The sequence below is a fragment of the Pangasianodon hypophthalmus genome, chromosome 28, assembly GCF_027358585.1.
Source record: "Pangasianodon hypophthalmus isolate fPanHyp1 chromosome 28, fPanHyp1.pri, whole genome shotgun sequence".
Classification (NCBI taxonomy): Eukaryota; Metazoa; Chordata; class Actinopteri; order Siluriformes; family Pangasiidae; genus Pangasianodon; species Pangasianodon hypophthalmus.
In genome coordinates, this window is record NC_069737.1 from 17118666 (window position 1) to 17133434 (window position 14769).

Sequence of the window (14769 nt, forward strand, 5' to 3'; positions counted from 1 at the left end):
CCCCCACTAATCACACGTCTCAGTCCCGTCCACTAAACACACGTCTCAGTCCCGCCCCACTAAACACACGTCTCAGTCCCCCCCCACTAAACACACGTCTCAGTCCCGTCCACTAAACACACGTCTCAGTCCCCCCCCACTAAACACACGTCTCAGTCCCCCCCCACTAATCACACGTCTCAGTCCCCCCCCACTAATCACACGTCTCAGTCCCGTCCACTAAACACACGTCTCAGTCCCGCCCCACTAAACACACGTCTCAGTCCCGTCCACTAAACACACGTCTCAGTCCCCCCCCACTAAACACACGCCTCAGTCCCCCCCCCCACTAAACACACGTCTCAGTCCCCCCCCACTAATCACACGTCTCAGTCCCCCCCCACTAAAAACATGTCTCAGTCCCGCCCACTAAACACACGTCTCAGTCCCGCCCCACTAATCACACGTCTCAGTCCCGCCCCACTAATCACACGTCTCAGTCCTCCCCCACTAAACGCATGTCTCAGTCCCGCCCACTAAACGCACGTCTCAGTCCCGTCCACTAATCACACGTCTCAGTCCCGCCCCACTAATCACACGTCTCAGTCCTCCCCCACTAATCACACGTCTCAGTCCTCCCCCACTAAACACATGTCTCAGTCCCGCCCCACTAATCACACGTCTCAGTCCCGCCCCACTAATCACACGTCTCAGTCCTCCCCCACTAATCACACGTCTCAGTCCCGCCCCACTAATCACACGTCTCAGTCCTCCCCCACTAATCACACGTCTCAGTCCTCCCCCACTAAACACACGTCTCAGTCCTCCCCCACTAAACACATGTCTCAGTCCCGCCCACTAAACACACGTCTTAGTCCCGTCCACTAATCACACGTCTCAGTCCCGCCCCACTAATCACACGTCTCAGTCCCGCCCACTAATCACACGTCTCAGTCCTCCCCCACTAAACACACGTCTCAGTCCCGTCCACTAATCACACGTCTCAGTCCCGCCCCACTAATCACACGTCTCAGTCCCGCCCCACTAATCACACGTCTCAGTCCTCCCCCACTAATCACACGTCTCAGTCCTCCCCCACTAATCACACGTCTCAGTCCTCCCCCACTAATCACACGTCTCAGTCCTCCCCCACTAATCACACATCTCAGTCCTCCCCCACTAATCACACGTCTCAGTCCTCCCCCACTAATCACACATCTCAGTCCTCCCCCACTAATCACACGTCTCAGTTCCACCCCACTAATCACACGTCTCAGTTCCGCCCACTAATCACACGTCTCAGTCCCGCCCACTAATCACACGTCTCAGTCCCGCCCCACTAATCACACGTCTCAGTCCCACCCACTAATCACAGGTCTCAGTCCCGCCCCGCTAATCACACGTCTCAGTCCCGCCCACTAATCACACGTCTCAGTCCCGCCCACTAATCACACGTCTCAGTCCCGCCCCGCTAATCACACGTCTCAGTCCCGCCCACTAAACACCCGACTTTCCTACAACACTAACAATCTATCCTCATCATTAAGAGTAACAAAACACTCCTCATTAACAAATCACTCCTCATTATAATTAAAAAATTACCACATTAAATACATTAAATAATACCAAATAATCTATAAGAGGTGCAATGTAACATTCATGACATCTGTACTTCAGATGATCACGGTATTGTAGTGCTGATATGTGATTACTCACAGAGAGAACAGAGCGGTTTTAACACACTGAAAACACATTAATCTGTAAAAACTCAGAGACTTACTGGTCCTTGTAGAGGCAATTGTGCTGAGTCGGTTCCACCTTCCTGACATGCCCACACATCTCTGTAATACACACAAGCAGCACGTTAAACTACAACTAACTACAAGTTCAAGTGATTAGTGAGAGTTAGATGACGCATGTGAATTACATCACGCCATGGTGCTCCATTTCATGATTAAATGTTTAATATTAATAATAATAATAGTAATAATAATAATTTCAGATTAAAGGGACTCACTGTGTGACCTCCAGCTCCTCTACCATGTCTCCATGGATACTCTCAGAATGGGCGTGGCCTACAGGCTCCGCCCATGAAGGAATGTCAAGCAGTGAGGCCACTGATAGGTCCTCCTCTGACACTGCAGCCGGGGGCTTCTGGGAAATGTCCACTCTCCTCACCATCCGGGGACTGACCTCCTGTACTGAGGACAGAGCTGTACACACACACACAAACACACACGCATTCTTGTGTTTGCAGTGTTTATTTTAGTATGTATACAGATACAGAGAGGGCTCCATAACCGAGTCAAATTCTGATACAGAGTCAAATTCTGAGAGAATATAAAGAACGATTGAGAGTGCCTGATCCTGACATACTTCTACTGCTCTGTGTGTGTATGTATATGTGTGTGGTGTACTGAACCTTCACTGTGGTCCAGTGTCCTCTCAATTTCGGCGTATGTTCTGGACGTTTGTTCCTGTACTGATTTGTTGAGCTGAGTCTTGATGAGGTGGACGATGTCCATGCGGTTTATTTTAGTCAGTTTCTTTATCAGACAGTCCTCTGAGCACACACAAACACTCAGTATTAATAGTGAACACTACGCGAGTGTTATTAAGACTAACAGATAAACGACTGACCTGTGGCATGTTTGCCCTCGCGCTCAGACCAGCGCTGTAGAAGAGCAGCACTCTGTTCCTGCAGTGAGTTCGGGTTCTCCACTCGAACCTGATGAACTTCATTCTCATTGAACTCCAGCTCTTTAGCTAACTCTACAAACGATAACAGGGCCATAGATTGGACTTCAGAATATTACTGATTAACTAACTTTATTAAAACAGATCAGACAAAACAGATAGAATAGCAAAAAGGCACATAATATGTAGCACATAATAGCACACAAAAGGTTTGCAGGTGAAAATTAGAGACTCTTTGAATTGACAAGAGGTGGTGCTATTGATATGAGCAGAAGGCAGTTTATCTTTGACTGAACTTTTCCTGTACCTGATGATGTCACGGCTAACTTGAGATCATAACTCACCTGTCCAGCTAAACCCGAGAAGATCAGCAATGATGGACAAAATTTCCTCTTTACGATCAGCATCATCATTCCAATCCACTGTGAACATCATGCATGAACTTATTTATTACAAGATATACGATTATAAATTAAAATAAAAGAGTGTGACATAACAGTTTATATAACATGCTAACAGTCTGAGATATAAAAAAAACTCATTATTGAGTAAAATGTGATTTAAAAATTTTTATTATTGAGTGAAACTAAAAAAGAAAAAACTAAAATCATATTCAAATGATAGAAATCCATGCTAAAGTGATGGAAATTATTAATGTGTAAAATTATTACAGAAATTTATAAAATACTCTGTTTAAGTACCCTTAAATAAGTCAATCTTGAGATTTGAACATTTATATGGATATGTGAATAAAAAAGACTTAAAATAGACAGGACACAGCACACACATCACTCCACAAACGGACATAAGAGCACAAGGGATGATCCAAACACCACAGGACAGGACAGGACAGGACAAGTACAAACAGAAAGTGAGGGCAGGAACTAAGAGTTAATTTTTAAGGGTAGGGAAGAAGGGGCCATAAACCATGTACCTTTACTCTGATCTGGACTACTGCTGTCTGAGAGTCGCTGCATCTGCGTCTCTACACAATCCTCCCAGTTTGGTCTGGTTTCAAATATGTCCTCTCCTACAGAGGGGGTTTGTAAATGCGTTGACCTGCCATCTACATCAAGGACAGTTTGGGGACTGTCCTTTTCATCTGGAGACTTTTCAGCACCTCCACCTTCATGAGTGTGTTGAGGTTGACCTGAATGATGTGCGCCTAATGGTGTTTGTTCTACAGACACAGGTATTTTGGATACAGGAGTCTTTGGTTTCACTGATGAAGAATGGACACCACTGATAAAGTCTGAGAGGCCGATATCCGCTTCTGATTTGGGTCTTTGGTTTTGCTCAGTAGAGTCAGCTTTCCCCAAAAAGTGATCAAAGCTAGTCGCTTTCACTGGAATCTTTGATTTTGGTTTCCTGCTCTCAGGTTCTGCAGCAGGATCTTTCTTTGAGCTGAGAGACCAGTGTGATGATATATGCAATGTCTCTCCACTAGGGAGCATAAGATCATCTTGAATAGGTGTAGGTATTTCAATAACTGAGCGCTGATCATCCTCTGCTGATGAATCAGACGACTCCAAATCCTGCTCAGAGTAGATGGATCGGGTCACTGTAGACGTGGCAGTATCGATGTCTGCTATTGATGAATCGAATCCCAGATCTTTCTCTTTTGGGCTCTCTGAGTCACTGTGACTTTCTGAATCTCTGGGCTCATCTGAAGAACCAGAACCATCCTGAGGTGAATCTTGACATTTTGAATCTAATGAAATTTCCATTGAGGCACTAAATTCCACTGTATTTTCCCTGACTTTCTCACAAGGACTGTCCTCAGATGGATCCTCACTTATGGGGAAAAAGACAAATGCATCCCGCTCTTCCTCCATGCTCCTTCTGCTCATATCAATAGCACCACCTCTTGTCATTTCAAAGAGTTTCCCTTCCTGGAACAGGAAAGGGTTTGGTTGCCCATTTTCTGTAGGAGTCCGAACAGGAGGCATTTCAGGTGTAGACTCAAGAGACTGAGTGTCTGGGGTCTGGGAACTAATTTTCTGCTCTTCAGCCTCAATCTGTGAGTTAAAGCTTTCATCATCCTCCAACTCTGCACTCCAAGGAACTAAATCGCCCTGAATCAGTTCTGAAATTCTTTGTGATTTCCCTCCATGGTCCTCTTCATAACCACATGGGTGTGGCTGATGTTCTTCCTTAGCTTTCCCATCATTTACAGAACACACAGTGTAAATAAAAGATTGAGGCATTTCTACAGTTTTCTCATTGATGATGTGACACTCAATATCAGAGTTGCTATCAGTTTTGTTGTCCACTAACATTGCAGCTGAATCCTCAGCCAAAGCCGCCATCGTGTCAGCCTTGTCTTCTTTAATAAGGCACTCAGGCAAAAAGTCTTCTTGACTCAGCTCCTTTTTGTCAATGTAAATTTGCATAGGTAACACTTCCATCTCCATCTCGCCAATCTCTGAAGCTCCATATTCATGGCTGTAAGTACACCCTGAGACCTGACTTTCGCTCAGGGCTTGTCCAGGTTCCTCTTGTAGTAGTTCAGTTAGTGGTGTGTCATCACACTGCTCTGACTGTCGATATGAAGACAACACAATACTGGACTCAGGTCCACACTTCTGCTTTGTGTCTTCCTCTTCATAATCTAGTAAACTTTCATCACAGAACTGAAAATCTTCTTCCGTTTTCTGCAGCCCATCATCTCTATCCTGGGATGAAGTGGTGAAATCAAATCTAACCTTTCTCGTTTTGCTTTCTTTTTCAATTTCATCAAAGACCCGGATTTTTGCTGCCATCTTGAACATCTGTTCCTCAGGAGTGAACTGCTTTTTCACTTCCCTGATCTCTTGATCTTCCTCATCATTTCCCTCTAGAGCTGGCTTTAAAGGCACTGATGGCTCATGTGTATCAGGAAGTTCAGAATATAAGGATGAATTATCCTCGCTTCGGATTAACATTTCTTCTGTCATCATCATATCCTCCACCATAAGCTCTACAGAACTGGCTGAATCAAACTTCTCCATTTCAGGATCTTTCATTTCATCAAATGTCCCAACTTTCATACCCATATATAGAATTTCTTCATTTGGTGTGGCCTGTCTTTGTACCAGACCACTGCTTTGTAAGTTTTCTTCATCCAGTGGAGATGGAAGTGGCTTTATGGGAGTTGAAAGGCACTGTGAGCCTGGAATCTCAGCTTCTCTTTGGATTATCATTTCATTACTAATTTCTAGCTCTATGTTTTCTGTCAGGCTGACTACAGGCTGACTGTTTTGCGAGTCATTGCTGGTTTGATATAATTGATCTGGGCTTTTGGAGTCTGTTCTCTGGCCTGTGGGACTTGTCTCTAAAGAGTCGGGACATAGAAAGTCCTTGATTGGACTTGGCTCAATAGAGTCAGGAGACTTATTAGAAGATAAATCTTCTTTAATAGGCGTAGTCTCCAGTGAGTCTCCTTGGCATACACTTTTAGCATCACTCATCGTTACAGGCTGTAGGTCTTTTAAATTGTCTGGTCTAGACAATGTTTGCTGAATTTCAGACTTGGCAGTTTGTACAGAGTAAACATTCTCAATTCCTCTCATTTGTTTAGTTTCTTTAACTGGAGAAACTTTGCAGCTGTCATCCAGGTCTTGAACCAAACAATCATCTTCAACCTCAACATTTATTGAAGATGACAACTTTTCCTCTATAGTCATAAACCCATGTTGGTCTTCCACCTCTGTCTCATGTAAATGGGTTTTCCCAAGCTCTGTTTGGTCTGGAATTTTGATTTCTGTTGAAGGTACCTGCACTGAGTCAGGAGAAGAGAGATCCTTTTTACCAGATGTAGTCTCCTGGGGGTCTACCTGGCAGGCACTTTCAGGACCACTTGTCATTACAGGCTGTAGGTCAGAAAGGTTAACAACACTATACAACCTTCGCTGAAGTTCCTGAAATTCTTCAGACTCAGCAGTTTCCTCAGAGGAAAAATCTCTAGTTTGTTTAGTTTCCTTAAGTGCATAAACTTGATAGGGGTCATGCAGATCCTGAACTGGACTATCTACTCCCAAGTCAACATTTATTTCCTCCTTTGTCTGGATTTTTGTTTGGATTTCTGTAGGTGAAAACTTTTCCACTGTAGTCTTATATTCTTCCTGTTCATCTTCCCCTGTCTCATGTAAACCTGTTCTCTCTGTTTGGACAGGACTTTTGATTTCTCTGGATGATACCTGCACAGAGTCAGGAGACCTGTGAGTAGAGACATCCTCTTTACCAGGTGACATAACCTGTGAGTCTGACTTACAACCACTTTCAGGATCACTTGTTATGTACTGTAGGTCATTGAGGATGTCAGGGCTAGATGTAGAGGACGTGGAATAAGGGATTTGGTGATTCTCCTGAAATTCATCAGGGGAAATCCCATAAATTCCTCTAAGCTGTTTAGTTTCCTCAGGTACAGGAGCCTCATAGCTGTCATCCAGATTCTGAACTGAAATACCAGATTCAACAGTAAAACATATTCCCTCCTTCGCGTGAGCTTGTGTTTTGGTTTCTGTAAAAGTCGTCTTTTCCACTGTAGTTATACACGCATGCTGGAATTCTTCCTCTGTCTCATGTAAATGGGTTTTCCCAAGCTCTGTTTGGTCTGGAATTTTGATTTCTGTTGATGATACCTGCACTGAGTCAGGAGAAGAGAGATCCTTTTTACCAGATGTAGTCTCCTGGGGGTCTACCTGGCAGGCACTTTCAGGACCACTTGTCATTACAGGCTGTAGGTCAGAAAGGTTAACAACACTATACAACCTTCGCTGAAGTTCCTGAAATTCTTCAGACTCAGCAGTTTCCTCAGAGGAAAAATCTCTAGTTTGTTTAGTTTCCTTAAGTGCATAAACTTGATAGGGGTCATGCAGATCCTGAACTGGACTATCTACTCCCAAGTCAACATTTATTTCCTCCTTTGTCTGGATTTTTGTTTGGATTTCTGTAGGTGAAAACTTTTCCACTGTAGTCTTATATTCTTCCTGTTCATCTTCCCCTGTCTCATGTAAACCTGTTCTCTCTGTTTGGACAGGACTTTTGATTTCTCTGGATGATACCTGCACAGAGTCAGGAGACCTGTGAGTAGAGACATCCTCTTTACCAGGTGACATAACCTGTGAGTCTGACTTACAACCACTTTCAGGATCACTTGTTATGTACTGTAGGTCATTGAGGATGTCAGGGCTAGATGTAGAGGACGTGGAATAAGGGATTTGGTGATTCTCCTGAAATTCATCAGGGGAAATCCCATAAATTCCTCTAAGCTGTTTAGTTTCCTCAGGTACAGGAGCCTCATAGCTGTCATCCAGATTCTGAACTGAAATACCAGATTCAACAGTAAAACATATTCCCTCCTTCGCGTGAGCTTGTGTTTTGGTTTCTGTAAAAGTCGTCTTTTCCACTGTAGTTATACACGCATGCTGGAATTCTTCCTCTGTCTCATGTAAATGGGTTTTCCCAAGCTCTGTTTGGTCTGGAATTTTGATTTCTGTTGATGATACCTGCACTGAGTCAGGAGAAGAGAGATCCTTTTTACCAGATGTAGTCTCCTGGGGGTCTACCTGGCAGGCACTTTCAGGACCACTTGTCATTACAGGCTGTAGGTCAGAAAGGTTAACAACACTATACAACCTTCGCTGAAGTTCCTGAAATTCTTCAGACTCAGCAGTTTCCTCAGAGGAAAAATCTCTAGTTTGTTTAGTTTCCTTAAGTGCATAAACTTGATAGGGGTCATGCAGATCCTGAACTGGACTATCTACTCCCAAGTCAACATTTATTTCCTCCTTTGTCTGGATTTTTGTTTGGATTTCTGTAGGTGAAAACTTTTCCACTGTAGTCTTATATTCTTCCTGTTCATCTTCCCCTGTCTCATGTAAACCTGTTCTCTCTGTTTGGACAGGACTTTTGATTTCTCTGGATGATACCTGCACAGAGTCAGGAGACCTGTGAGTAGAGACATCCTCTTTACCAGGTGACATAACCTGTGAGTCTGACTTACAACCACTTTCAGGATCACTTGTTATGTACTGTAGGTCATTGAGGATGTCAGGGCTAGATGTAGAGGACGTGGAATAAGGGATTTGGTGATTCTCCTGAAATTCATCAGGGGAAATCCCATAAATTCCTCTAAGCTGTTTAGTTTCCTCAGGTACAGGAGCCTCATAGCTGTCATGCAGATTCTGAACTGAAATACCAGATTCAACAGTAAAACATATTCCCTCCTTTGCGTGAGCTTGCGTTTTGGTTTCTGTAAAAGTCGTCTTTTCCACTGTAGTTATACACGCATGCTGGAATTCTTCCTCTGTCTCGTGTAAATGGGTTTTCCCAAGCTCTGTTTGGTCTGGAATTTTGATTTCTGTTGATGATACCTGCACCGAGTCAGGAGACTTGGAAGGAGAGAGGTCCTCTTTAACAGGTATAGACTCCTGGGGGTCTACCTGGCAGGCACTTTTAGGACCACTTGTCATTACAGACTGTAGGTCATGAAGGGTAACAGCACTATACAACCTTTGCTGCATTTGCTGATATTCTTCAGACTCACCAGTTTTCTCAGAGAAAATCTCATAAACATCTCTAGTTTGTTTAGTTTCCTTAAGTGCTGAATCCTGAAAGCTGTCATCCAGATCCTGAACTGGACTATCCACTCCCACATTAACATTTATTTCCTCCTCTGTCTGTATTTGTGTTTGGATTTCTGAAAGTGACCATTTTTCCACTGTAGACTTATACACATGCTCACGGTCTTCTTCTGTCTCATGTAAACCTGTTCTCTCTGTTTGGACTGGACTTTTGTTTTCTCTGGATGATACCTGCACAGAGTCAGGAGACTTGTGATTAGAGAAATCCTCCTTACCAGATGTCATCTCCGGTGAGTCTGATTTGAAACCACTTTCAGGATCACTTGTTACGTATTGCAGGTCATCAAGGATGTCAGTGCTAGATATAGAGAATGTGGAATAAGGCATTTGCTGATTTTCCTGAAATTCATCACAGGAAATCTCATAAATTCCTCTAAGCTGTTTAGTTTCCTCAGGTACAGGAGGGTCATGGCTCTCTGAAATACCAGATTCAACAGTAAAACCTATTCCCTCCTCTGTGCGTGCTTGTATTTGCGTTTCTGTAACAGACCTTTTTTCCATTGTAGTTATACACAGATGCTGGACTTCCTCTGTCTCATTTAAATGTGTTTCCTCAAGCTCTGTTTGGACTATTTTGATTTCTGTTGATGATACCTGCATTGAGTCAAGAGACTTGTGAGAAGAGATATCCTCTTTATCAGGTGTCATCTCAGGTGAGTTTCTTTTAAGATCACTTATCGTAACAGGCTGTGTGTCTTCCAGGGCGTGTGGTCTAGATGACATTTGCTGAAATTGTTCAGACTCAGCAGTTTCTACAGAAGAAACCTCATAGCTGCCCATAGCCTGACTCATCTGGTCTCTTTCAACCTGAAAACTGAGTTCCTGCTCTGTTTGGACTTGGCTTTTGATATCTGAGGGTGACTTTTGCATGAACTCCAGCTCTGTATCGACTGGACTTTTGATTTCCATATAAAATGTCACTTGCACTGTGTCTTGATCTTGCTGGTCTTTTTCTTCTGTCTCTTGTGTTTCAATTCTTGTTTGGACTGCACTTTTGGTTGGACTTCCGCTTTCTGTGTATTCTAATTGCATTGCACCCTTCTCTTCAGGCTGGTCCTCTGTTGGTGATTTAACCTCCTGGTCTGGACTTGTTTGTGCAGTTTGTTTAAATTCTTCATAAGCTTCATACTCTCCTAAGCTTGTTATAGGTGTCCTGCTCTTGAACATAATGTCAGTTGAATCTCCACCTGCTTGCCTGCTCCTCTTGAGTTTTTCATCTATTTCCTCATCGTGAATTATAGTTGAAAGAAATTTCTCACTCTGGACCACTGCAGGAGCAAATCTGACTGCTGGCTTTGGTTTGTATGAATGGTGTACCACAGCAGTGTGCTCCACCTGATTGCCATCTTGTATAATATGAGTCTCGCTGTATGATGTGTAGCTGACCGGTGATGAACCTGCTGCCTGGATAAACAGCTGATACTCTGGACTCTCCTCGAGTTCTTCCTTGATAACAGCACTGAAGTCTTCAGAAGGTTTCCGGTCTGGGCTAATCTGTGGTTCTTCAGATGTTCTCCGTTCATGCCTGGCGCTTAGTTTTTTATAGTGCAGTATTTCAGGACTACACTGTTCTTCCTCATGGTGCCACACTTCCAAAGTTACCGTTGAGTCTTTAGCTTGTACTTCCTCTTGACACAGTTCCTTGGTGCATTCTTTATTTTGTATGATTTTGTCTCCACTGAATAATATCTCTTCTTTATCCTCTTCCTCATAACAAGATGACATATTTGAAGTCTCTCCTTGCTCACAATGCTGAATTCTGTGTACATCTGGTGCATCATTTAGATCTTCTCTTACTCTAATCAGTGTGTTCTCATTGTGCAGACTGCTTGGTCTCCAGGAGTCTTTGTTACTGATTGAAATGTCCACACTAGTTTTGCTAACACTAGGATCCTCTGATGTTCTTTGTGCCTGCTCATGTGTAATTTCATCACTAATCTTATTTTGTTGATATTGATCATGGATGATTTGTGATGATTCTCCAGTGATGCTCTGAGAATTGATCTCTTCTGCTGATGGTTTAATTGCTGAAGTTTGTAGGTCAGATATTTGAGCATTTCTAGATTTCTCAGAAACCTCTGTTGTAGATGTAACCACCAGCTTAGTAATTGCTTTATGTTCAAAGAGTCCAGATTTGCTCTTTGACGGGTCCTGTCCAGTTTGAAATGCTTTCATCAGCTCCTTCACAGACATGGAGTGCTCTATTCTCTCAGTCTGAGACAGAGGGGATTTCGGAGATTTAGGAGGTAGAGTGTAATTTTCCTCCGTTTCTCTCATGGTCGGGAAAGCTTTGCTCTGGACAGCAGTAATTCGTCTCACCTCTCTGACTTTGACACTCTCCTCCTTTTCCTCTTCTTCCACTTTCTTCTGAAGTGCTTTGACTCTGTCTTTGATGGACCCAATGGAAGTCTCAATGACTTTAGGAGACACAGGTGGCACTCCAAGCTCAGAGTCCCCAAGAAGTGTGTCTCCATCAAGTGATTCCTCAGAGCTCATCCTCTCCAGCTCATCTTCAGAGCTACAGCTTACAAACTCTCTCTCTTTAAGCTTCTTTCTTGCTGGTTTTTTTATTCGTGGAGGATGACGCTTCCGAGGTAGCACAACTTCTGTAAATGTCTCTTCGAAGATATTCTCCTCTTGGACAGGATAAGCAGTCACAGGCAGGTGCTGGAGATAGCTGTCCAAATCTGTACTAAGATGTGAAACCATTTCAGACGCATCCTTCTGGGGTGCAGAACTGCAATCAGTGGCTCTTGTGATTCTGACCTCTCTAAGTAAAGGCTCAATCATCTGGCTTTTCACTTCTGCTGCCTCTTTATCACTACACTTAGATTTTTCAGTTTCTTTACCAAAGTTTCCAACACTTAGAATCTTTCCCACCTTTTCCAAGTCCTCTTTGACCTTTTCAACTATCTCAAACGGCTCTTCTTCATCCTCATTATCTACATAGTATTTTAATCCATCCACCAGAGACTGCTCTGAAACGTCATTGGTCAGGAAGCCAGATATTTTAATAAGGTCCTGTTTCATATCCGAGACGTCTGAGAGGAGATCAGGACTGGCGAGCGTTGCCGGATCATGAACAATGTGTGTGTGCAGTGTGGAGAATTCTGTTGATTCAGTTTCATCCTCATCTTGAGCAAGACAGATATACAGAACAAAAGGGAAATGAAGAGGATAAAAGACATTGGATAACTGGTCAGCCCAGGTGAAATATAGTCAGATGTGGGCTAAAGTCCATTAATATTAAAGTAAATCATTATACCACACCAATGGATCCAGGGATTTATGGCTAGCAGCTAAGCAAAGGGAAATAAAGAAAATATGCCGGAACACAATTTGCAGGAAATAACTTGCTTAAACATGTTATATTTGAGTTTTCATACACCCACGCACAAAAGAGAGAAGTAGAAGAACTACAGAAACCTGAAAATAAAACATCAATGAAGAATGCAGTGAAACAGAGACAATCTCAAGATTGTTCAGGAACAGAAACACACACAATACCCAGTGATTTAACATGGAGCCCTTGCTATGATAATAATAATAATGATAATAATAAGAGTAAGAATTAAGAGTAAGATTATATCTCTTCAGATGCTGTGGTAATTTAAGTTTTTGAAATGAGTTATTGTGATTCTGAGTGAGACAATGAATCATCAAAAAAAAAAAATAGAGCAAATATTATTACACACACTGTATATATATATATATATATATATATATATATATATATATATGTATATATATATATATACATACACACATACATACATATGTTACATGTGTAAGTCAAGTTATTTCCATGCAAAGCAACAGATGGGTGTTCATGCAGTTACACATGAAATAAATGATTTATGAAAAATAAAATGTCCTCAATTTCCCTTTAATCCAAATGAACAGCTGAGATGTGTTCAGTGTTTTCAGATGTGTTCAGTGTATGGGACGTGTGTGAGATGTGTGAAATGTTCAGTGTTTGAGACGTGTTCAGTGTTTTCAGATGTGTTCAGTGTGTGGGACATGTGTATGAGATGTGTGAAACATGTTTAGTGTTTGTTATATGTTCAGTGTTTGAGAAGTGTGTGTGAAACGTGTTCAGTGTGTGACTCAATGTCCAACATGGCTGCCCCCATAACGTTACCTGATGTTTACGGCTAAGACACGTCTCCTGTGTGTCACATCACATTGGGGTGACTTCCATTACTTACATTAACTAGATAGAGAAATAATGATGAAAATGTCACACACTGAAACATCTCAGCTCATTTGTGGTTAAGGGACATCTTGGACTTTTCATTTTTAGTGAATTGTTTAATTCATTACGAGAGAAAATGAGTAAAATTCAGAACTCCATGAAGAGAAGGTTAGTGATACTGATTACAGGGTCTAACACATGTCCTGTGTTTCTGTACTGTTTTAACCATCAGCTTCACCATGATTCGTGTGTGTGTGTGAGTGTTTGTCCTACTTTACACTTAAAAGCAGAGGGTATGAGTGTGCATCTGGCTGAGTTTGTGGTCTAATCATCAGAAAGAAACATGAACCTAATCTGACCTAATTCTGTCCCTAATCTCACTAATCAGTTTCTGTCCCTAAACTCACTATATCAGTTTTCTATCTAGTTCATGTGCTCTGTAGATTGCTAGCCAGGCAGCATGCTTATTAGATTCCATCAGCTGTAGTTTTTAAAAATTGTAGTTTTTTTTTTTTTTATTGAAAATAATCAGGGAATTAAGGGGAAGTGGAAAAGGGTTTAACACAGTATAGGAACGAGGCCACGTCTCTTTATTTTAAAATCATATTATCTTTACATTTCGTGTTGTATGGAGTTCTGAGCAAAACAGAAATGAAACGTGAGGGTAGTGTGTTTCAGCCACAGCACATTAGTCAAGGATCCATTCAAACACACACACTGTTAAAATCGGTCTGAAAATTAATTCTATTATCATTTATATTTATACACTGTAAGATTCACTGATTAAAAAGAACTCATTTATTTAGAAATATGAAACACTCAGGCTTACATTTGTCATGTGTCTTCTCACTCTGTAAAGGAAAAAAACGTTTCATATGACTTCATGAACACACACACATTTTATAATAATAGATATGTAATGAAGGTTTGATGTGATTGTACCTCTTCATCAGCATCCTGGTCTGAATCAGAATCCTAAAAACAGAGAATGTAAAAAAGATATATGTGAACATTAACCAAATATACTCTAACTGCACACACTAATATTCCTGCTGCAATTATAAATTTTAAATGTCACAGATCTGATTCTGAAACTCTGCCTCTCCTCAGTGACTCCTCCAATCATGTGCTGTAAAAAATAAAATAAAAACTTAGACTTGGGTCACGAAGTCTTGCAGCTTTATCCAAATCTCTTGTGTGAGTAATGCCATGTTTGTTTTGTCCTCTAAGCTTTTAGCCTCAATACCTGTGTATTTAAAATCAAAGTCATGC

The 14769-nt window shown here is 42.0% G+C and overlaps 1 protein-coding gene across 1 annotated transcript in view; it reads right to left on the reverse strand.

The window, feature by feature from the left end:
• Positions 1-14769, reverse strand: part of ank2a (ankyrin 2a, neuronal) — a 57858-nt gene that overhangs the window by 10077 nt on the left and 33012 nt on the right. Inside the window, exons 36-43 of the mRNA XM_053230903.1 lie at positions 14440-14472; positions 14327-14348; positions 3611-12436; positions 3021-3098; positions 2620-2751; positions 2402-2542; positions 1997-2192; positions 1760-1820 (exon numbers count right to left, since the gene is read on the reverse strand). Of these exons, the coding sequence (XP_053086878.1) occupies positions 1760-1820; positions 1997-2192; positions 2402-2542; positions 2620-2751; positions 3021-3098; positions 3611-12436; positions 14327-14348; positions 14440-14472 (9489 nt within the window). The remainder of the gene's footprint in view (positions 1-1759; positions 1821-1996; positions 2193-2401; positions 2543-2619; positions 2752-3020; positions 3099-3610; positions 12437-14326; positions 14349-14439; positions 14473-14769) is intronic.